Source organism: Neodiprion pinetum, chromosome 2 (assembly GCF_021155775.2).
Source record: "Neodiprion pinetum isolate iyNeoPine1 chromosome 2, iyNeoPine1.2, whole genome shotgun sequence".
NCBI lineage: Eukaryota > Metazoa > Arthropoda > Insecta > Hymenoptera > Diprionidae > Neodiprion > Neodiprion pinetum.
In genome coordinates, this window is record NC_060233.1 from 27749586 (window position 1) to 27774439 (window position 24854).

Consider the following 24854-nt stretch of genomic DNA (forward strand, 5'->3'; position numbering starts at 1 on the left):
AAGTCCACGGACTTCCCGTTGGACGCGTTGCGTAAATCAAGCTGCTAGATCGCGTTCGAGAAATTCCGTCGCCGAAGTACCTATTTTCAAATTATTTTTCATTCGACAATAGAACCCTCTGACCTTTATACCGGGGATGTTTTGGTGCGAGGAGCTTCATTCAGAATGAAGACAACCCTGTAGTTTGACATCAATTGACATGCGATTACATCTCGATCGATATGCTAACAGCCGCTGGAAACTGTGTATTCTAATTTTACAAACAATTGTCATGACGATTTATGTTGGAAGGGCATTCTTATTCCATACATAATTTATTACAGGGTGACCTCTGATCGTGGATTGTAAAAGTCCCTAGTTTAGTTTTCCAGATCCAAAATCACAATTTTACAAACACCTTGTGTGTCTGAAAATTGAAATTATATCAATCATTATAAGTTGTATTCGATCTGTTTTAAAGTCTTTGAATTTCACTCTTACTTGAATTTTTTGTTATAAACGGTGAATCGGGCATATCCAGTTACGCTGAATATTGCGCAAAAGCTGCAACATTCGGAACGGTATAAAAATTTCAGTTTTCTTTTTAGAATTTCCATAAAATTTCGTGCCTTATTTTTAATTATTTTTCCAGGTTAAATAAGAATCCCCAGCTATTCAAAGTTGAGTAGCAGCCCTGATAATTTAATCTAAACCCAGTTGAATGTCTTTCCTTTCATAAGATTTTCATGTGCTTTTAAATTGTATTTCGCACAAAATGACAAAACTTACATGGCTAAACGTAAAGAATTATTTTACGTCACTGACAGCGCGAATGCAATTTTTTACAATTCAATATTGGAGTCTTTTTTCACCTTTTTCTTCATCCTCCCCAGAATATTCGTGGATTAATGGATCGTAATAAAAAAAAACACAATAAAAAGTTTGAGGGTATTTATTAACAAATTTATGACGATTTCTTTTCGCACGTTATACAGAAAACAATTTGGGGTACAAGTACGATCAACTGTACGGATATGATGTTTGTGCCACTCAATTAAGTATAACAGCTACCTCACGATTTCGACAATTCAGTCTCAACTTGACATTGTTTAGGTGTAAGTTTGAAATCAACTATACAAATATGATTTAAGATATCTTATTCAGAGAAAAGACGCAACAGTGCTTTTACTCCTTCTTGATCTTAGACCTACTCGTATCCGCGCTTTGCCGCGCTATCGTGAAAATTTCGAGATTTAGCCGCCTAAAAGACAAATCGGTCTTCTGTCTCGTTTTCGCGCAATTTTCGGAAGGCTGGATTTCAATTTACATAAAAACAAGTATCGCAATGTCGAAAGATATGATCAGACCAATCATAGGCAATAATTTTTAATTTTTTTTCTCAATAGTTATAATAGTTTATCCTAAGACGACACATTTTTAACTTTTACACAGCTTGTATATCGTTATAAGAAACCTTACTATTACTTACATTTACCGTTGGCATACACATTGAAAATTTATATGCTTATATTCTAATGTCCAGCACTTAGATACACGTTATTTAAACACCAGAAAAAATTTTTCCGCGTTACTCTAAAACACTTGTTTTCTCCTCTCCCACTCTTGTTATCTTTTTCTCTGTATGTGTCGATTACATTGATAATGAAACTGAAACTCACTATTGATTACTTACTTATTTACCAGTATGTGGGTAAATACAATAAATCATCGTCGATTAAGTAATTCTTGACCCTGGTTCTTCGGAATATTCCAAATACGGATCAAGCTTGAATTTTTTTTTAAACGGAAGAATGAATACGCGAAGAATTTCATACAAAAACACGGTCAAGTATCCTGAATAATGATTTTTTTCTGTTTTTTTTTTTTTTTCTTTTAATAACATACCACAAGAGGGAGCGGGATATTACATTTCTTTAAGAGTAATCACGAGTTTCGCGAGATAATAAGGCAACGGTTTTCGACACAAGTACCGACGAAATAACGGAAGTTTTTTTAAAAAAAACTGAGAATAAGAGAAATGAAAAACTTCATTGGATCGTGTTAAAATTCGGTGAGCTCGATATTGTTGATACTACGAGCCATTAGGTAAATTTTAAGCCTATTTCGTATATTCGGATCGTATTATGCAACGCCAATACCGGCTGTTTGGAGATAACTCCTTAGATGATTAGCGTTAGGTTCTGGAATCTGACCAAGCAGACCAGGAAGCTGGCCTGGCGATAGTTTACCAAGACCTTGTGCCAGATAGAGCCGCACATCACCGATGCCTGCAAAAATTATCCATAAATAATCATTGACACAACAATAACGATGTTTTCAGGATGATAAAATAAAACCCAAGTAGAACTTCGATTGTACAAGAGATATAAGGCGTCAAAATATTGAAGAAGTGCAATTACACAACATAACTTCGCTTATGAAAAATCAATATACCTGTGTATATATATGAAAAAAAAAAAAAAAACACAAATTAACAAAGGAAAATTGCACTCGTACTTTGGAGCGGATCTTTTTTAGGATTCCCGGCATAAATAAGCCTGCTGTAGGCTGCTTGGTATCCGGGAGCATCGTCGACCTCAGCGAAAGCCTGATCCTCGGGTAGAATGCTTTCGTCTTGAGGAAGCTCAAAGAACTCGACCAAAGTGGCCAAGAGCCGAGGGTAGTAGGCATTGTATGGACTGTTCAACATTTCCGGACAATCTATGAGTAAATTTGAGATTCCAACGGCTGTAATTTTTCTCTCAGATTCACCAGATACCTTTTGCAAATCTGTAATGAACACACGGTCTACAACCATGCCAAACATTCTGTAAAGGAAAAATCAATTAAATTCCATTAAGATCGTGAGAAAAGGGGTTTATTTTCGGTTCTTTCGAATTGAAATTAGAAGTGAAAAAAGAAATCTAAAAAAAAAAAAAAACTATTTTGTCTCTGTGATGTATTGATAATTTACTTACTGTGGCTGAATTTGGTCGATTATCGCAACCAAATTACTGGCTCCGTACTTGACAGCGTACGTTGCAAAAAATACGATGAGACCTTTTACATATTTAGTTGTTTTTGAGGATGTTAGTCTTTGGAAAAGCAGCACAAATACTTGCTTCATGTAAGGCTCAAGCGCGTTTCTGAAAAAATGATTTATAACCAATAGGAGAAGAAAAGACTCAAAAATCATGGATTTGAGATGAAAGGTTCTTACAAGCTGAATGTCAATACGTATTGCATTTTCTAAAAAGTGGAGGAATTACAATTGTTGAAAAACGGAAATCTGACGTTTGTGAAGAAAAACGAATTCAACTTACGGAGGAAACTGTTCGATTATCGTTTGCATCAGATGAAATCCTTCAACGTCATTAGCCTTAGATGAAATTAGTTTCTGGAAGACACCCAACAGACCGCTGATCTTGTTTTGGGCAATAATTTGGTGAGGACCGTGGCTCACAAATGCCTGAAGCAATCTGGTCAGTGGGTGGATATTGGCTTGGCGTTCAAAAAGGACAGGAGCTAGCAGACATGGGAAAAGCGCCATGTATGGCTCCGGAATGTCTGGAGCTGTTTGGAGTTCGAGTAGAAGGGAAAGAATTTGGAAAACGTAGGGAATGAATTCTGCGAACAGTAGAAAAAAGAAACACTAAATTAGGATCATTTGGTTTTGCAATACGAGGAACACCTATCGAAAGTTTAAACTAACCCTGAATATCTTGTTGTAAGATTCCTTGAAAAACTGGAAACAGAGCCTGTTCAAAAGAAGAGACAGCAGCTGGGTTCGTTTTGCATACAATTCTGAAAGAGGAATGACAGAGTGGGAATGAGTTAACGCATGTTAAAGACTGGTAAATCTGTTCTTTAAAAATTACAGATACGATGATCAATCAGTATTTCTTTTATACGATGAAATCGGAAGTGCTCAGAAATGGGAAGCTTTTATCTACTTACTTTATGGATAAACTAAGAGTCTCGAATAAATAGTGATTGAAATGCGGTCTCCTAGGATTTCTCGCTACAATGGTAAGCTTTTCCGTCAGTTTAGGTAGCAAGTCGCCTAGGAATGGTACAACTCTCTCTTGCAAAATGTAAAACGTTCTCATCACAGCTTTCATCGCGTATTCATTTTCCTCCGAGCCTTGAGTCTCTAGAGTAGCGAACAATCCCTTGAACAATTCAGCCGCCAGAGATCCGAGCACTTCTCCCTTGACTCTGCGAATAAGAAGGAAATAGAAAGAATTATTGAGATTAGTTTGACAAATAAAGAATGTCCCTTTTGGAGAAGTCCCTGCTTTCACTGTTTCATCAATAATTATAATCCTATTTCATGCTTACAAAAGACCTCCGTCAAGTCCCTTCAAAGTAAGTATTTTCTCAATAGCACAAGCTGCGTAACTGTGAACAACGGAACTGGAAGCGCCGAGATGTCTGACTAAATGAGGCAGACTACCGATGACCAATTCCTTGGGTAACACGGACCTGAAGATCATTATGAATTTGATTGCGTCTGCTTTCAGAACCGGAACTTCGTTAACTGAAACAAAAAGATTCAAATTAAGACATGTGTCGTACTTTTAGCTGCAATCCAAGGCGTCTGAATATAAAATATATCCAGTTTACACACCATTCAGTTTTGCTAGTTCTGGCTCAATATGTTGAGCCGCAAACTGAGGCAGCGATACCAAATCACTACTCTGGGTTACTCCATGCTTTTGGGTTTGACCCTTGCTAGCACTACTCGTGACCAAGTACAGAGCCGCATCCTTGCTACGCCAATTTTCTGTTGGTTTTTCAGCATAATTTTGCAGCATTAACTGAAATGCCAGATCAAGTTTAATTAATTAGTCACATGATAACGGTTGCTGTTTATTTAAGATTATTTTACCTGGATGTAGGATCCGAAAATCTCCATAATTTTTGCCTCAAAATATTTTGATAAAACTTTCACGAGGTCGCAGGCAGCGCGTCGCCTCGTGTCAACGTCACTGCCCTCAATATCACGTCTTATGTATTCTTCTGGATTATCCTCAAATAATTCATGGTCGGATTCTGCAAATACATGAAGGAAAAATTTACGACGAGCACTTTTTATCATTACTTTTCTTTGACCACTGAATAACAAACCTCTAAACTCCATGTTTGGTATGATCACTTTTTCACATATACTTCCTAAAGTTGTCGGATTCTCAAACAAATACCTGTACTGTGCTCGATCGGCGACTGTGGCCAAAAATTGCAGAGCGTTAGATACCAGCTGCGAAAATGAGAAATTGCAATGTCTCGTTCATTTCTTTCAAAATTATGCTTAGTATGCGTAGCATAGAAATCATAATTCAATAAACAAAAAAATAAAAATTCTTTACCGAATCGAATTTTGGTTGTTGTCCAGTCGACGTAAGGAGATTCCAAATTGCGGTAACAAATTGGGGCAAGAACGGCTGGAATTCTTCGTCGTATTTCTGGGCATATAGACCGACATTGTCGCACACCTGAGATTTCAACTGTTCAATTACTCCAGCCTCCTCGTCATCCTGTCAGTAAAACAAAAATGTTTTCCAAACGTTACAAATCGAAAATTATTATTATTATTATTATTGTTGTTGTTGTTATTGTTATTATGACAACAGAGTAAAGGAATTGTCCCAAGGATTAGTGCCACACATTATACAGCAAAGGTTAATTACCGCTGTTTTCAACGCTGGAACATCTACAGTAAGCAGAATGTGGAAGTTGGTCATCCAAGCATTCATGTTGTCCTCAAAGTATTCAGGCAAGTCCTAGGCAAAGTAGAAAGTATCTTTTGTACCGAAATACATACATTTGATTGAATTCACTTCATGTAATTACTAATACATGACCATTCATTAATTTACCTATTTAGGCACATTGTTAACTCGTTACTTACCTGAAAATTCAAGGAATAAAATACTTTGCACAGAATGACCAGGGAGTTGTATATAATTTTCAAGGCTTCAATGTTGTTTGCATGTACTTGAGCAAGATTCATGGTTGCCTATCAAGAATAAAGTGGATATTAGTAAGAGTTTTAACTATTCAATTAATTCAGGTACATGAACTTTCTGATTCTCTTAATTCATCCAATGTGATTTTGCAACGAATTCATTAATATTACATATGTAAGGAGCAAATTTTTACTTTATCGGTATACTTTTTTCTAGCTGAATATAAGAAAGCAGCCTATCACTATTACACAGAATAATGGAAACAAGGTCCTTACCAAAAAAAGATCGGTCAAGGGTTTGGCGAATTGGTCGAGTACTAATTTGATCTCAGTCCAAAGGCTCTGGCTCTTGAATTCGTATCTATATCTCTTGAATAGAGAGTGAGCGGTGTGAAGAACACCGTTTATAACATGGAAGTCACCGGTATTAAACTTTTCAACCATCTGATCTATGAGCTCTGGCCATTTCTCAGGGAAATCGTATCTACCAATGATGGAAACAGCATCCGATAACTGTTTCTGGATTGACTCTGGCGAGTGAAGCATCAAGTTCATTATCAATCGCTTCACAGCTAGGCGATCTTGCATGTGTATGCGATCTCCGGTATCTTCATCCTTTATTGATTGTAGAGGAAAAAAAGACAATCATACAATTTAAAATTAATGACACTTTTTTCATCGTTAAATTGCAAGAAAACGCCCTATTTTTATCCAAAAGGTTACAGTTATTCTTTAGCAACAAGAAGTGACAACCTCCTTTCAAAATACAAAAATTCACATTGGGGTACACAATCATGGACTACAAATTTAGTATCGCATAACAATCATGATTAAACTTTCAGTTTTGATTTACAAGGTTTAGATAGACAAGGATATAAATCTTTGCAGACGATAAAAAAAAAAATTTAATGATTCTCAATATTCCAAGAAAGTAAAAACCCTAAAACGTTTGTAGAACTTTACTAGATACACGTTACTTTATTACTTTTGCACCGTATTGACTTCAGGTTCAAAATAAATATTTGCAATCGCAAGTCACTGCAGTTTCAGTTTGAGTTAAAAAAAATGCAGATCATTCAAGTAACTTAGAAACGAACCAAAGAGTGGGATCTTCAAAAAAGCATTTCACTTTTTAAGTATGCTAGACACTATTCGACTCCAACTCAAATTCAAATTTTTCATTGTCTCGGAATATATCATATGACACAATTTCGACAAGAGAGATATCTTCACTCAAACCTAAAATATCGAGCCTAATTAAAATCAATTGCTATCGAAGTTGAATAACAGTATATTTTCATCGATAGTGTTGGAAAGACCCAGAAATTTCTTGATATTTTTAAAAAATGAAAAGCTACTGGCGTTCAAGAAGCAAAGTGAATGCCAAAAATGTAAATTCATGTCAGTATCGAGACTTTTAAGAGCCTGTTATCAAAGATTTCTGATTCAAAGAGGAACGCCAACCTGAGATAAACTGAGTGACTCCATTGCATAGCATGACCTGTAAACATTATTTGTTATGTATCAGTTTCAGAAACCTCTACAACTGGAGAACGGAAGAGAAAAATATAGGGTTTGAAGGGAGCAAACTGGAATGAGATGTGTTTTAATGTCTCGCCAGTATTCACAAAGCAAACGACTGCGATAAAATGTTAGATACACGTACGATTTTCCAGTTCCGTTTGATATAATTTTTAAATGTGACTGCGCCGGTGATCCTGATGACCAGATCAACTTCAGCCTTGTCGATCAGATGAAGCAGTAGCAAGGGATAATTTTGGTTCACTTCGACCGATTCCAGAAATTTTTCAGCTGCGTAAGAAAGAAAATAAAAGTCGTGTAAATAAATAAATTCGGAAGAACGAAGGAAGGAAAATGTGAATTACTCTGACTAAACGTACTTCAACTGGTAGAATTTGAGAACACGTTATATTGGTTATAATTGATTTAGTGAGGTTATGCTCACCGGGTCGCCTGACGTTGACATCAGGGTCGAGTGTTTCCTTGAGATACACACTTAGCGTTAAAAGGTTTTCTTCGGTTAGCTCCATTCTGTAGTATTGTTTTATTACAAATATGGGTAAACTTGCGAACGGAAGAGTACAGCGGGTTTCGAAGACAATTAACACAACATAACCCACCGGCTTCTTTCTACTCTTCCATTATTCGTCTAACTTCAAATTCCGTGATCTAACGTAACCTTTTCCCCTCTTAGCGTCACCGCTCAGAAGCAAGGCGTACTATTTGGAAAACTAAGGTCACCTCGGGTTTTTAATAAAAAACCCTATATCGACGCGGAGCAGCACCTTACCGACTAAAGAGAATTACCGACAGTGGCTTGGATTACCCTATGAGCATGGTGGAAGAATTACATGTGTTTTAAATCGATCCTGCCTGCATAATTGCGATTAATTGTTTTTCTTCGTACTTAACTTCGTACATGACACTTTATTCTGATTTCAAGTAAACCGGCAACGCGGTGACGTGAAGTTGGTCGCGCGATGGTTGTTTGTTTTTGGACCTTAATTGTGTCTATATCTGATGAAAAATTATCATTCTATAACGGAGAAGAATTTCTCGAATTTTCTCTCAATAATAATAAAATGATCGTAAGTAAATTGTTAAAGATAACTTTGAATGTGTGCATTGTTGTTGCGATAATTAATTGCGATTAATCGTTTCTCTTTGGCAGATGACATCTTATTCTGATTTTGATAGGACCGCCGACGCGGCGACGTGAAGTTGGCCGCGCGACAGTTATTTGTTTTCGCATCTTGATTGTTTCTATCTCCGATCGAAAACTGCCGTTCTAAATCAGAGAAGAATTAGTCGAATCTTCTCTTAATAATAATAAAATAATAATAGATGTATTGTAAAGGTCACTTTAGATGTTGTGAAGTCGAGTGTGTGTGTTTGTATCTTTGTTATTGTGTACGATATGTGTGTGTCACCTTATGTTTATGGTTTGGATGACCTGAGAAACCGAACGCGTGAAAAGCGAATTAGTGATCAGTACGGGCATGAACGTCTAGCGAAAAGTACGAGCTTGAACGTTTAACGACAAAGCGGAGCAATAATTAACATATTCAGGCCGAGTGATAATTAAGATGTTACAGATTTTGAGCATATTGTTTTGTGTTTATTTCGTTAATATAATTCATATTGCTCGGGTAAACTTCTTTCGTGTCTAACAATCTTGCATAAATAAGCGGAACAATAATTGACAGATTAATTTTATTGCTGAGTTTATTTTTAATATAATACATTTCTTTTCGTGTTGTTCCAATAAAATTTCTTTCATATATAACAATATAGTGGACAATAATTCTGAAGTCATGACGTGCAGAAGCTGCTAGAAACATAGGTGACATGTGCTGTTGGTTGTTACTATGGGTGTCAGGTGAGTTTATATTCCTTTACATATTTAATGAAAAATTATGATCTATGATTAATCTCTATTTAATGATGATGAAATTTTATTAAGATTACATGACGATGGAAAAGTTATTATTCATTATGAATGCAGATGATTCTTAGTGAGATGATGATCGGGACGACGGTGAAAAGATAATTGATGGATACGTGATAGTTGAATTGTTCGATTTCAAAGTGCGGTAATTTGATAGTTTTATTAGACAGTGTTACTAGAAATAGTAGTATGGTATTTACACCATTACATCTCTCAAAAGTATGCGTTACAATAAATAAACACCTAGCGAATGGTGATTTGATACTGTTCCTTACTTTTTTCTTCTTTGCGGCGACGTTTGAAGTTTTTGGCATTTTTGTAAAATGAAATGTAAATTGATAAATACGTGTGCCACTATTAATTTATTCATATGTTGGGCTGGCCCTTTAGCAAAAGAGTACACGTCTAACAGTACAATTATACACTGAGAAAAATTTCATTTGTTACAGTAACTATAAAAATTATATGAATATTGTTGGAATTACGAAAAACGAAATACGCGTAACCATTTTGCGCTATTGTAGATCCTTTTTTGGTAATAATTGCAACGCAAAATCAGTTTGTGAGGTTTACTCTACTTTTTTAGTTAAACAAGGCTTTAACGTCAATTTATCGTTGCAAAAGCATTAAATTTTCGCATCAGTTGCAAGAAAATATAGTAACAGTGATCGTAATGAGAAAGAATAGTAACCGATACCAGACTTTCCGGTAACAGCTAGAAAACTAATTTTCATTTTCTACCTAGAACTATATTTTTCTATTGTGGTAAAAAATGAAAATAGTTAAGGATTGAGCGGTAAACGGAACTAAAAATTTCACTCGGTGCATTTTCGAGCACCCCGACGTTAGGAACAAAGAATAACTTTACTTCGTAGGCGTAACACTGACTTTTCCACGTCGACACGCGTCGCCCTGCTTTACCGATGATGAGCGATAAAATTGGAAGGGTTAGAATTGGTATAACGGCAGGATAATTAAAAAGGCTTTCATTGAATAATTAAACACCCAGAGCGTCGTCGCTGCACGCGCGTAAAACACGTTCCAATCGCTCCACTCCCAGATCCTCTACGGGCTCCCCTAAATCTCCCGAGGGTTGAAAATGAAAAATGAAAAACGAAAGATCGCGCGTTGGATTGATCGCGTAATGCCGTATATACGACGACGCAATATCATAATAGCGTAATAGCGTAATACATATTTTCCGACCACTCACACCAGCGTTAATGTATCATACGCACATACAGACCCATCTCAATGGACGCTGCTGCCGACTTGACGGCTGAAAATTAAAAATTGTTTGATCAGTCGGGTGACACTGCGAGCTGCTTCGTCCTACCAACGATAAAGATGTAATTGCTGAAGTGGACTGTCTCCGGGGGCATCATTACCGCGAGGAACTCGCCGGTTTAATGTTTCATAACGTACATGAGACGTTATCAACCACGCGGTGTCCGGGGCACTGACAAATGTTTATGTTAGATCAGAGGCCTTGGTAAGCCTCGACCTGGCTGTCTCTCCCTTACACTTTTACTACCCCCGTCTAACCGCTGACACGGAAAACGGAAAACTTTGTAGATGGATCTACATTTACGGCCACGTCTAGGTACAGCTATCGTGCCACTCAACGCGTCCCGAACGGCTCTCTTATTCATTAATAATTAGCATCAAACTCACCGTCACATTGTTACGAATAAACTTGAAGGTCTTCTTGGTTAGCGGTATATTCAATCATTCGTAATTTATACTTTTTTCAATTCTGTCGTACGAGTTTTTAACCACTCTTCAACTCACGGTGAAAGAACGACGAAACGCGGTTATCTATAAAACTAACTCCATCTTCGGGAGACTGAAAAAAAACTTGCTTCATCTTTTGACTTGCTAGAAAACCAATTCAAAATACAGAAATATGGTCAATTTTTCTACGAAAATGCGGTAAAATTTCAAGCAATCTTTTTATAGTATCGAAAAAATATAGTGTTCAAAATAATAGTGTACAGGAAACTGAAAAGCCACAATTTGATTGAACTAATTTCATATTATTCACAGCGTATAACCGTTTGAAAAGTATTTTTTTAGTAAACACAAAGACGAAAATAAAATAGCGGCTGCGGGGCTGAGACATTGAAAGATGTGCGCGGGTTTTTACCTTTGACAAAAAAAAAATATCTTTATTTGCTTTACACCAATCTATACACCATTAATTATTAATCCAGGAAGTCGGGTTATAATTAGCGTTGGCAGTTGTATAGGCGGAGTAGCTTTTTGATTCCGCGGAGTTCTGTAATGCGAGTTTCAACGCGATGCGATCTCACTCACAGCGCGCCGTGCCGGGGCAATTAATGTCAACGGAACGAGCCAAGACAGAGTAGAGGCACTTATTAAAAAGCTCATAGTCATTTTTCATCTGTCACGAAACGCCGCTTTTGTCCACTTGAAAGTCGAACGGCTGCAGCAGTCGTAGACTGACAATGAGGCGAAAACCTTTTAAATACGAAACAATTCATGTCTTTTACCCACACGCGCATTAACACAAAGAGACGTAGAGAAATTAGAGAAGTAGAAAAGGTGAAAAGAAAGAAAAGCCAAGCCTATGGGCTAATGTCAAGTAATTGACGGTTATTAGATGAAATATGTAAACTCTTGGACGCAATATTATTATACGCGATGAAATAATTGGCGATCGCCTATCAGACTTGGATAATTAACCTAATGATCCACGTTTTAGTTCACGGCATAGGCTGTCCTGTAAAATCGTTTCTCAGCAGCAGCAGCCTTCGGAGCTGATGAAAAAATGCTCAGGTACCGTTGACTAGTTTAGAAATAATTCCTACCCAATTCTCGAGTTCGGCAAATTAAACTGCGTACAACATTGCAACAAATTCGATAATTAGATCAATAAGAACAGAATGAGACGATCCGATGATGCCGAAGATCAAGGTGCACGAATTCCTTATTTTTTTCTTTTAACCGCGTAGAAAAGCTCCACCCCTTAATCGGTGCTTGGTGCGAGAGTGACAGATCGGACAATTTCTCGGTTCACGGTAAAGTGGCAACAGCTATGCGCCCCTTTGATGGAGCGACGCGACTTCCCGATTCAGGAAAATTGATCGGTGCCTCCCGGTCCGGGTGGAGCAATCAGAAATGACCGATTTCCACTTCGCATGCAATTTAATCTCGCCTGTTCAGCTTTAAAAATAAGAATTATCGAAGAATTGTTTTGTCCCGTAGCGGAGTTTAAGTTGAATTATAAACACATTGTCGGTGATGTGTTTTTTCAAAGTATTTGATTATTTTCGTATTCGATATCGTGAATAAGTGTCGGGACAGAGAGTTACAGTATTTTATAGTTTTACTATATTTTGTACGATCCTTGTACGAATAAGAATCCTTCGTGATTGGGTATTTAGTTGAAAATCGATTTCACCGTCTGTCCTGCAATTGTCATAAACAAATGATTTGTAAAAGGTGTTTAGTTCTTTCAGAAAACGTTGTGCTACTTGCAGAAACATGGGAAAATATCGCTCGAGATACTTTACACAAGAATTCAGTGTCGGCATAAGTAACATAATCACAAGTTTCTTCACTGAGAGATATTTTTAGTTCCGGTTACCGCTCAGTCCTTGACCATTTTCATTTTTTACCACAATCGAAAAATATAGTTCTAGGTAGAAAATGAAAATTAGTTTTCTAGCCGGAAAGTCTAGTATCCGTTACTATATTTTGTTGCAGCTGTTGCGAAAACTCAATGCTTGTGCAACAATAAATTAATGTTAAAGCCTTATTTAACTAAAAAAGTATAGTAAACCGAACAAACTGATTTCGCGTTGCAATTACCAAAAAAGAATCGACAATAGCGCAAAATGGTTACGCGTATCTCGTTTTTCGTAATTCCAACAATATTCAAACAATTTTTTTAACGATACCTGTTTTTCTGAATTTTCATAGTTACTGTAACAAATGAAATTTTTTCAGTGTTTTGGGAGATTACAAAAAAATGCTACACGGTAAATTTGCAGATAGATTTGATCTTTGAATGAAGGATGGTCAGAAATTAGCTTCAATGTGTTAAAAGTTTCAGAAATATTCAATACGTGGGCAATTCGGACAATGGCAAGAAGTGTTTTTCCTTTTGTGTTAAACGAGTACAGGGTGGATAAAAAAGTATTTATTCATAAATAAATATAATGCGATTTCGCCCAATATAACTTTACCTTTCCGGAAACTAAAAACATCAATATAATGAACTAAAAAATCGTACAATATGAGAATCAAAATTAACGATGGATATCTTCAATTGTGGGGTTTTTTTTTCATTAATTGTGCGAAATACGCACAAAATTGAAGGAATGGATTAAATTTTTGTTTTTTCGACAAATAAGACTTACAAAAAAAAAAAAAAGAAGACCAGAAATAAAAATATTTATACCGTATAACAATGAATTATTATCGTCATTCTCGTTTATTATTCAACAATTCAGTCGCGCTGTGAACCTGCAGGTCAAAATAAAATTAAAACCAATTACGTTGAAACCATATTACAAAGATCGATTTCCTTTTTCTGTTTCGTTCTTTTTTCTATTTTTTTTTTTTTTTTTTTGCCTTGATAACTCAAACAGCATCAATGCGGCGGTAAATTCGTTCGCACAGTCAGTATCTCAACAACACGTGTGTATACCTAACAAGCCGTTGACTTGTTTGATTTGGGAGTCAGACCCGTGAGATGATCTCGTCCCCGTAACTACTGCACCGTATAACCCCGCACGACGAACTAACAGGCGCTTATAAACGCGACGAGCTTTTTATTATAATATTTATCCTTTGAATGTGCAGCGACCGTTGTATCGCTACTGCAGCAGGAAGCTAAAAGCTTTCAACGAAATTGAACGTATCGTTCCTGCAAATACGCGGGGATATTGTTTCACAGGTTGCAGGATCCCCCCCTAAAAAGGACTATTCAGACGTATGCGTGTAACGGCGGGCATGCATTAAAGCTGCGGGACGTGGGCGCGGGAATCATTGATTTGAAAAATTTCTAATCGGGAATTGGTATGCACGTTGTGTACGTATAACCGATAGAACGGCGAGATTAGGTCCAATTTAATATACCAGGACATAAGTGTAACACCGTCGACCGAGAGCTGTCGCGATCGTATCTATTCGCACCCGTAGTACAAGCGATAAATTATTTAGCATCGAAAATAGCGTCAATGAACGGGGCTAAATTAGTGGATTAAAAAATAAATAATTCTCTGCGACATTACCCACCCTCGACCGCGTTGGTCAATTGACAGACATTGACTAATTGCCCGTTGAACACCGGCAACAGCTCTTTCTGTATTCTCCTTTCTTGTATTCTTTTTTCAACACGTCGAAGCCCCGTCGGGCGTACTTTAAGTTTCGTATTCCGAGTCTTTGTCGATTTTGTGCTTCGGGTTCCGTTGCGTGGAAATTATATTAGACGTATCGGGCGATTGTTTCTGGCTGTCGCTTACGGCCGTGAAAATAAATACGAGAACACCTTTCGAAACTTTCAACTTTACTCGGTACACATAATATAACTTTGACGCTTTATGGAACTGAGCGAACTCAATACGGCTACTTACCGAATGCTTTAACAAAACTGATAATGCTCTATGACATATTACCGTTACAGGCTACAACTAACTGTTTATGTTATAGAACATTCGAATAAGAATACAATAACAGACTTCTTTGGAACTTGTATTATTTATTCGTAGATGCGATTGAACGACCGTGATCGATAGCAAGGGCTCGAAAAGGCTTAGCTTCGTGGACGAAATGATCCTAAGGCTTGAAAAAATGTTTCTGTTCTCTTTCTGTAATTTTATACAACGGCATCTTGCGTGAACAATGTTCACACTTTTGTAGGAAACATTCGAGCATGCGTGAGACCGAATTTCATCTCAAATCCTACACTGAGAGAAATTTTTAATTCCGTTTACCGGTCAGTCCTTAACTATTTTCAATTTTTACCACAATCGAAAAATATAGTTCTAGGTAGAAAATGAAAATTAGTTTCCTAGCTGTTACTAGAAAGTCTAGTATCCGTTACTATTCTTTCTCATTACGATCGCTGTTGCTATATTTTCTTGTAACTGTTGCGAAAATTTGATGCTTGTGCGACGATAAATCGACGTTAAAGCCTTATTTAACTAAAAAAGTAGAGTAAGCCGTACAAACTGATTTTGCGTTGCAATTACCAAAAAAAGATCGACAATAGCGCAAAATGGTTAGGCGTACCTCGTTTTTCGTAATTCCGACAATATTCAAACAGTTTTTTTTAAACCATACCTGTTTTACTGAATTTTTCTAGTTACTGTAACAAATGAAATTTTTCTCAGTGTTATCAGTGATTTTGTCGTATGCCCGGTATTATCACAAGGTAGCTACAATACAAACTGACACACATGTAAATCTGTGAGAAAAATAAGGGATTTTGAAATATCCTTATACTTACACTTGCATGACGAAGCATTTTTGAAATGTCAAAACTTTTGATACGATCTATCGTTCAATCAGCAATATTTTCTTTTAACCAGCCAAAGTTGGGATAAATCAAGTTATGATTCGGATAACCCATAGACTTATAAAGATAGACTGTGCGCTCCTGTAAAAGGTACTGAAGCTTACATATAAAAGACAGAGATATGTCGGGAGTACTGCTCTCTCTTATCAATCGGTTTCATACCGGGAGACAAGAGCGTAGTGGAAGTGGAACAGCTATAGATATAGGCGCATTATTTCGCCTAATTCCCCACAAATATCGTCAGAGAGAGAAAGGAGTACTCCCGGCATACTTCTGTCCTTTAAATGTTTGCTTCAAGCGGCTCATAAGAGCGCTCAATCTATCTTTACACGTCTATGGGATAACCGAGGTCCTACTTTAGTCGAAACCACGAACCACGGGAAATTACCTAGACGGCGGAGTTGCCGAGTCCGCGCGCTGCGGAGTGAAGCGTTTGACCGCCAGAGTGCGCGCATATCGCATCATCCGAGTCTCCAAAGGCCGATAAAAGTTACGCTATTGTGCTTTCGCGTATATATGAAATGATAATTGCAGTAGCGGCACGGTCCTCGGGGGCGCGGTAAATCGAGATGGCACACGATTAACTGATAAAAACACGCGACTCGTACGAAATGCAGTAATACGCGCGCACGCCTTCGCCTCCTATACGTACGACAAATATTGTAAAAAGCATAAATAGAACGGCGCCGGGCAAACAAACTGGCTCGCATAAGTTGCGGGCAGCGTTTGATTGGGAATCGTCGGTTGCCCCTGAGTGTAGACAGCACCGAGCTCTACGCCTTCGAATACGTTTTATACTGTTTGCACAACTCAGCTGCAAAGAGATCCGCGGCAACCGATTATGAACGGCGACGCACGCCTGTTTGCTCTAGATTGACTCCCTAGATTTTCGTATTATATATCTGCCTTACGTTTTCCATCCCGCTTCGTCGCGTTTCAATTTTTTACTTACACGTTTTTTTTTTTCTCGTCTTGTAATTAAAAATAATATTGTACATTTTGCTCTTGTCGGTTTTATTTTATTCCAGGTTTTTTCACCCTCTGTCTCACTCTCTCTCTCTCCCTCTCTCTTTCAACAGGCTTGAAGCGACTGCGACTCGTGACCGAGGGTTTGATAATCGGTATGCAATGTACCATCGCACACGTTCAATCTGTCAGTAAACAATATTCCCGCCGAGCTTCCCTAGATCCGTACAACGTTGCGTGCATTCAAACGATCGCGAATCGTGCCGATGACGTTCTCACCGCATGTAACACGATCTAATACCTATCTCCACTCGTGCCTTTCGAGTCCTCCAATAATACTGCAAACTGTAATCGTGTGAGCAAAGCAAAATCCATCGATGTTTATCCCTGATCACGAACCTTGCTCTTCGAGAGTTTTTTTTTTTTTTATATTATTCCCTCTTTTTTATGACAGCACATTGACTAATTTAAATTGAGAACTTCGATGTGCTGTCCAGTTTTCAGAAAATTTTTAACGGCAGCCAGTTACTGATTGTTTTTTTTCAACACGTGCCGTTTGGCGATCAATTTTGACAACACTGAGGAAAATTTCATTTGTTACAGTAAATAGAAAAATTCAGTAAAACAGGTATCGTTGAAAAGAATGTTCGAATATTGTCGGATAAAAATACTTTCAAAGAAGTAATAAGAAATTCATAAACGGATGAGGTCAAGAAAAGAGGGATTTATACGCTGTTTCAAACGGTTGAACTATTCCATACCATTGCCATCCGAATGTGTAATTGTTTTGATCATGGTTGAGTTAATTTTACACATGGTATAACGATTGGAATTACACCATGAAACCGAACATCATCGCGATGCTGGCACACATCCGTTCCACGGAAGTGTATACGGCAATAATTTACGACTGGCATAAAATAATTTGAGACGTCGTTAAAACCGTCATGAAAGACTTTCACGGCACGTTATCGATGTTCACCTTCAGACTCCATTGAGATATCAGTCGGATTGACTGCAGAGGAATTTAATGAGTTAGCCGGTACTCCGTATCGACGGTAGACAAACAAACCCATACACATCCTGTTCTGAAACGTTGAGACATCTTTTTCAATACTTTCTTTACCAAAAATTTTTGACGGAAACATTTCTGATAAGTACGTAAAATGACCGCGTCCTGCCAGGTCAGTTGATTTTAGCTCGTAAATACCGAAGTCACCCTTTCGATTGGATTATTAGAACTAATTTTTTGTGAAAGAATACTCTTCAGCGGGTAGTCGACGTTGGCTTACTGAATAAACAGCTGAGTTTTGACAGCACGTGCACTTTCCACCTAAATTATGTTATGGCAAAATTCAACTCGTAGCCCGATCCGGTACAATTAATCATCCGCTAAAATCGTGACACAAATTCTCAGTAGTAATCGAACGTCTTTTTACACAATTTTGGATTATTCTTTCGACACCTTTGATACAATTACTTACCGTTAGAAATTTTTCAGAACAATGTTTTAATAACTATATTGGTACCAAAGTGACTCGAAGCAACGAGAGTTTTGATATCAACTCAAGCTCATGTGGAGAAATGCGGAACCAATTCAACAGCAGATTCTGCTGAAAATTAAAAACATGCAAAAGATAATACAAAGAGAAAATATGTCAGATTCTGGTCACCGTAGTGTAATCCAAGAAATGTAAAGTTATCGAGAGGCAGGGGAAACAAGGAAATACAGGTCATCAAATTTCACAAACGGATAAAATGATCGAATATAGATCAACGTGCATGATAAACTGAAAATGCTGTGAAAAATGCACGGTATAAATCATGACGAGGGATGAACAGAAATTGATTCAGCCTTAAATCGACTTCTCTTCATTTTGCAATCTCTCAGCTCGCGAATTGATCATTTTAACTGGATACGTAGCTGTAGTGATCATCAATGGCCGCGCTGATGACAGTGACCGTACCGTGCTTCGCGTAATTACATAACGTTGGGTGATTGGCCGATCCTGATAGCGATCTGGACCCTTAAATATTAATTGACGAGCTTGGTGCACTCGCGTTGTTTGGTGGGCACGTTGATTGGCTCAGAGTAAAACACGAGGCAGTTGCGAGTCGGTGCTTCCTTATCGTATATCGACGTACTGCTGGATACCGTATATTCATGACCTCCTCCTCATTTGATTATTTGATCGTTGATTTTATCCGGATGTATCGGTCTCGGCATTTCGTTCGCCATTACGTAACAGTATCGCGTTTTCAAACCCTGATCATGCGTGCCTTTGGTCTGGGAACGATAGGCTAGTCATTTCGGCTCGTTACAATAAAATTCACCTAGTGATTTACACGTACCTTTGGAAAGGACAAGGCTGAAGTTGGTAACGTTGGCATAGCGAAATATGATGGGAAAATTTTTGACGAACAATTTTAAAACTACTTTCAAGGAGGTGTATGTTTGAATTATGGATACACTGAGAAAAATTTCATTTGTGACAGTAACTAGAAAAATTCGGTGAAATAGGTTTCGTTAAAAAAATGTTTGAATATTGTTGGAATTACGAAAAACGAAATACGCGTAACCATTTTGCGCTATTGTCGATCCTTTTTTTGTAATTGCAGCGCGAAATCAGTTTGTCAGGTTTACTCTACTTTTTTAGTTAAATAAGGCTTCATTGTTGCACAAGCAACAGTTACAAGAAAATATAGCAACAGTGATCGTAATGAGAAAGAACAGTACCGGATACTAGACTTTCCGGTAACAGCTAGAAAACTAATTTTCATTTTCTACCTAGAACTATATTTTTCGATTGTGGTAAAAAATGAAAATAGTTAAGGACTGAGCGGTAACCGGAACTAAAAATTTCTCTCAGTGCATATTTTCTTTCTTACGATTTACTAGCTGAATTTCAGACAATCCTAAGGATCGAAGTAACGATTGTTTATAAATAGTCCGATGGCTATTTTCATTCTTTATCATAGGTAGAGGAACCAAAAAATAGCTCTGGATAGAAAATGTACATAGGTCTTGTAGTCGGAACCAGAAAATCTAGTATGCGTTACTGTTGTTTTTCATTATGGTTACTCATACTTTATTTTCTTGTAACTATTAGGATAATTTATTGTAGTTGCTACGATAGATCGATGATGAGAAATTATTTAATTGATAAAATGTAGTTAGCTAAACAAAACAAATTTATTGCTAGAGTAACCAGAAAATGTAGTGATGCTAACTACAATCATACTGAATAGCGTTACTTGTACCACATTGTCTTGTGATTCCAATAATAATCAAACTGTACTCTAAATATTTTATGAGAATTTCTAGTGATTACATATAGCTTACAAATGAATTTTTTTTTTCACAAATTGCGTACATTTTTCTACGTAGAACTCGATCTTCGTTCAAACATAAATTTTGACCAACAACCGTTTACAAGAAATTTTTATCGTAATTTCGCTTAATTTCTCACTAGTTTTCCGAATCTCATTATAAAAATGTCCTTCTTATTAGAATATTTAGGTATTGAAATATTACCAATGACACTTGTAATAAATATATTTATTACGAAAATTTTTAATCACGATATACCGAGCGTCGTATTTTTCTTGTAACGATTTTACACTTACCTTCTTACCCGATTTTCCGTGCACATCCGGATACGAGAATGTGAATCTTGATTTCGGGAATTGAATTACTTTTCTTGTACTCATTACAGACCGACATTTTACACACACACACACACACACTCGGAGTTATTCCGCCGTCCCATTCAGCTCGCCGATTCGCGGTAGGAAAAGAGTCGTCTTCCTCTTCTTCTTATCTTTTTCTTCTTATTGCGAAAGAGATTCACCAACAGCGCCCGCAAGTGTCATCGCACCCAAGACCAGCTGCTCGTGATGGGCTGCAGGCGAATCCTGCACGCGAGGGTCGGCTTGCAGCAGGGCGCCACGTTTTTATGGCTAGCAAATCCGATCTACTTATTTAAAAAAAAGCTCGACGCCCTGCAGCAGTCGTTGAACCCTTACCCGCAGCAGGTTGCCCATGCCGAAACAATAAAGAGAGCTGCAGGTTTATCCTGCGGTCAGGCTTACCCGAATACATAAGCGCAAAACGCCAGCGTGAGGAACCAAGGATACTTAACTCACTGTGCAACGGTAACCAAGCCGATTTTTACCAACATTTTTTAGACGCTGGACGACCAAAATCAAACCCTTCGGCTCAGTTGCAAAAACGTTTCATGCCTCGTTGGCTACAACTTTTGCTTAATCAATCCAAATTGTCTTGTTGAAAAACTAAATTTACGTAACAAATATTTGTTTTACTAATTTAAAGAGGATAAATTCTTTCTAAATTTGTTAAAAACTTCTGTACTTCAACCGTACTTCAATTTCAATTAAAATTTATGGTATCCGATTTATTTTATATGATCTTGCGGTATTTTGATTTTATTAGGCGGTTGGCAAAGCGATATCGTGGCCGGTTTTCGGGGGATTGTTTGCAGGTATATTTGGCATTGAGGAAGTGAAAAATGTAAAGCAAATTGGCGAGACGTGCACACACGCCCAGAAGCCGATCGTCTCGTTTACCGTGTATAGTCTGAACAGCTTCTTGAATCCCGATGATGCATAATTGTAACGGGTCTTGGTGGAAAAAACGGGGAAAAAAAAAAAAAAAAAATTTATGGCCAGTGCAACAGATCGTTGATCGTTGGCTTCAATCTCGTCTTTTTATTCGCTCATCGAATCGATGTGTGTAGGGTTATATGTGCGTTAATATACCCGTTCCAACCGAAGCGTTGCTGAACCGGAGATTCGAGGGAAAATTCGAACGGGTACCAGATGCCTGCAATCGGTTCACCCCCTCCTCCCTTCCTTTCCCGTCTCTCTCTCTCTCTCTCTCTCTCTCTCTCTCTCTCTCTCTCTCTCTCTCTCTCTCTCTCTCTCTCTCTCTCTCTCTCTCTCTTTCTTTCTCTCTCTCTCTCTCCCTTTCCGCCTCGTTCGTTTCATCTTTATAGAATGCATGAGACGTCGATACGCACGCGTGTTGTAGTATAATAATAATAACGAGAAAGCGGAAGTCCAGACTCGAATTGACGTCTATATATGTATAATATTCAAATATGCGAATCGTCCAAGCGCGCAATTTGCCAAAAATGGGTCAAGACTCGGCTGCGGCCCGTGCCATGTTCATTTTTTACTTTTTATATTTGCAGGTTGCGAGTCGCGTGCTCAGTGACTGGCTAAATGGACAAACCGCGAAAAAAGGTGAGTATAAATTATCACGATCGGAAAAAACTTCGACTTCGGTCATCGAGATAATTAAGCCGAGTCATCTTGATCGTCGTAAACAGTAACGATCGATTGGGTGTTGAAGATTTTTTTAACTTACTGTCAACGTGAGTTCTCAAATTTCAGGCAAATCACAATATTGTAGAAAAATGAGTTTTGGATATTTTCTTTAGGCTTACGCTTACACGAAATTGATGTGATTTGATTTGATTTGTTGGTTAGAGATAAATTTAGGGAATCTCAAAACCCCTTCAAGAGATACTATAAAATTGATTTTAATAGACTGGTTTATCCTCCTCGCAAAATCACAATGATTTTAAAAAAGTTTTTATTTGGCAGTTTGTAAGAAAATTAGTTATACATTCCCATGCCCATTTTCGTTTCTCATCTTTGTTTCTCCATTTCGACCAATCTTACATTTTCCATTTTCTCGTTTAGTATAAGAAAATGTTGCAGTGAACGCTTGAAATTTCAACACTATACACAGTACCGCAACTTGAATTATAATTTAGGTTGATCAGTCTTAATTGCCTCAGACGAATATTTCCGAAACGAAAAGTGTTACGAAAAAAGTTTTACATAAAACTTGTAAAGTATTAAGGAGGAAATATGATGCTAATATGGATCGACTTATGGATTTTGGCACTTTTGATATTTTGAAAGTCGCGACTGATTTCAGGTACGGGACACGTGTTTTTAATATGAACAGCCGATAGCTAGATCATAGATAAATTTGAGAGATGATTTGAAAAATGGTCTTCTTTTTCTTTATTGAATTCTTTTTATTCCATTACAGCTTATATATAATATTCTTTACAATTTTCTTTTGGATCATGAATTATGATCGCAAACTTCTTGTTGTGAAAAAATCGACTGATCCAATCCGACCCTTTCTTTAATTAGTTGTTTTCTTCATTCAACTTCGCGGAGGGCACTTAATTTCTGATTGATCAATATTCATACAAACCATACGATTTGAATGAGAATAAAAACTAAGAATCAGTAGTTACTTGTCAGAACAGAGCTCAAAAATAATCTTCCAAAGTGAAAGCTATTTTTGACCGATGTTTTTTTGATTCTGTATCCCATTTCTGAACCCACTCTATGAAAGCTTCTGGGCTAATAAACACAGCCCGTGATAATTTCCTTGCCAGACAAACATCGTTCCGTTCGCCATAACCTCAATAGAGCATCGATATTCCCAAACGTTGTGTTCAATTTTGAAATTTTTTATTTATTCAACAAAACTTTCTCCACAGTCCGATTGTGAGTCCTGGTGAAATGCCAGTATCTGAAGGGCGACGTAACGTCTACGAACGACGGAGTTAAGGAGCCCTGAGAAAGAGAAGCTGACCTTGTTTTATCAATATTTATCACCCGAGTGGCATCTCGTTGGCTACAGGTTCTCTGAAAGCAGCTGTCCGGTTCCTCCGGGTCCTGTGGGCCTCGGGAATGGCGATAGGTGGGACAGGTTGCATCGCGTGTCGCCGGGCAGTCTCTCGCTTGCGATTTGCAGCCTAGGTGGACGTCCAGATCGGATTATCCCTCGCCTTTCACCCTCTGTCGTCTCAATTTTGGGAGCGTGATTGATTTCTCTGAGTAGTAAGCCTAGGCCGGTCCTGGATGAAGGTTCTTGCAATATTATTGGCAGTTTCGGTAAAATACCGTTACAGGAATCTGTATCCAGTGCCGGCATTGTATTGCTACTTCTCTGCGTAGGCATTTGCGCCTGTTAATAATAAGTCGTATATTTTTCAGACATTGACCACCGTTGTTCAAAACATTGCAGTAACCCAGTTTTAGGTTAGTTTCAGTCGGTGATCGTCCAGAGTCCTGATGCACGCGCTGTAGGGACGGATTAAACGGTGTGGAACCGTATACAAGCAATCCGAAGTAATAACCGGCCGTCGTATCGCACCAGTTGGTTAATTAGGTCTTAAAAACAGTCGGAACCTGTAAAAACTGGGTAATTACAGGGTGATACTCGTCGCAAATGAGAGATACGCAAGCGAACAGTGGATACTTGCTCGTTATTAAAACGAGATAAGACAAATTCCGCAATCTCTTATCCATTTAATGCCAGTACAAATCCCGCGCTCTGAGAGACAAGCAAAACGAGCGCGTATCGAGGTATCCATTTTACTGGTTCAAGTCGCATTCGTTTTAAAACGCCGCCGTATTGAACGGCGAATTTCGAATTGGGAATTGAAGGTATCAGTCGTATCAGTCACAGTCTGTGGAAAATTATTTCCTGAATCTTTATAACTCATAAAACAAACTCCTCAAGATCCTACCATCCCAGAAGCCTACCATGACTAATTGTATAAGAAAGAAGAACAGCTAATAACCTAACCTAACCTAAGCCGCGGTAATAATTTATACCTACAACCACGAAAAAGTCTGATTCATTTCACAGTTGTCATGCGGCACGTAATACCAGACCGAGGATGAAAGGTACAGAGATGGATGTGGGGCCTTGTCCATACATTGAACGGTTAGTGGAGGACCGTCCGATCAGATCACCGCGCATGATTAACGAAATCAGTGCCGCCTCTCGAGCGCAACCTGTTGAGCTCAACCAGAGTCCCGCGGATACAGACGTCAAGCGAGAAAGGAGAACCTGTTGATATACATAC

General features: G+C 37.9%; 2 protein-coding genes across 4 annotated transcripts in view; one reads left to right on the forward strand and one right to left on the reverse strand.

The window, feature by feature from the left end:
- Positions 1–915: 915 nt before the first annotated feature.
- On the reverse strand, positions 916–8181 carry Cse1 (chromosome segregation 1). The gene is made up of 16 exons (XM_046611288.2): positions 7914–8181; positions 7614–7759; positions 6224–6562; positions 5891–5998; positions 5670–5762; positions 5349–5516; positions 5110–5239; positions 4871–5034; positions 4610–4799; positions 4321–4519; positions 3937–4197; positions 3692–3783; positions 3303–3606; positions 2958–3125; positions 2497–2807; positions 916–2267 (listed from the first exon to the last, which is right to left on the reverse strand). Exons 1-16 carry the CDS (start codon positions 7996–7998, stop codon positions 2122–2124), a joined length of 2904 nt encoding a protein of 967 aa, XP_046467244.1. The 5' UTR covers positions 7999–8181; the 3' UTR covers positions 916–2121.
- A 778-nt stretch (positions 8182–8959) lies between these two features.
- The window catches only part of dbo (Kelch-like protein diablo), a 137291-nt gene continuing 121396 nt past the window's right edge, over positions 8960–24854 (forward strand). For 2 of the 3 annotated variants that reach the window (XM_046610193.2, XM_069133303.1), the window contains exon 1: positions 8960–9347. The gene's annotated coding sequence lies outside the window, so the exon portion shown is untranslated. Of the gene's footprint in view, positions 9348–22142; positions 22195–24854 lie in introns of all 3 variants that reach the window. The other variant, XM_046610194.2, reaches the window with a different exon arrangement.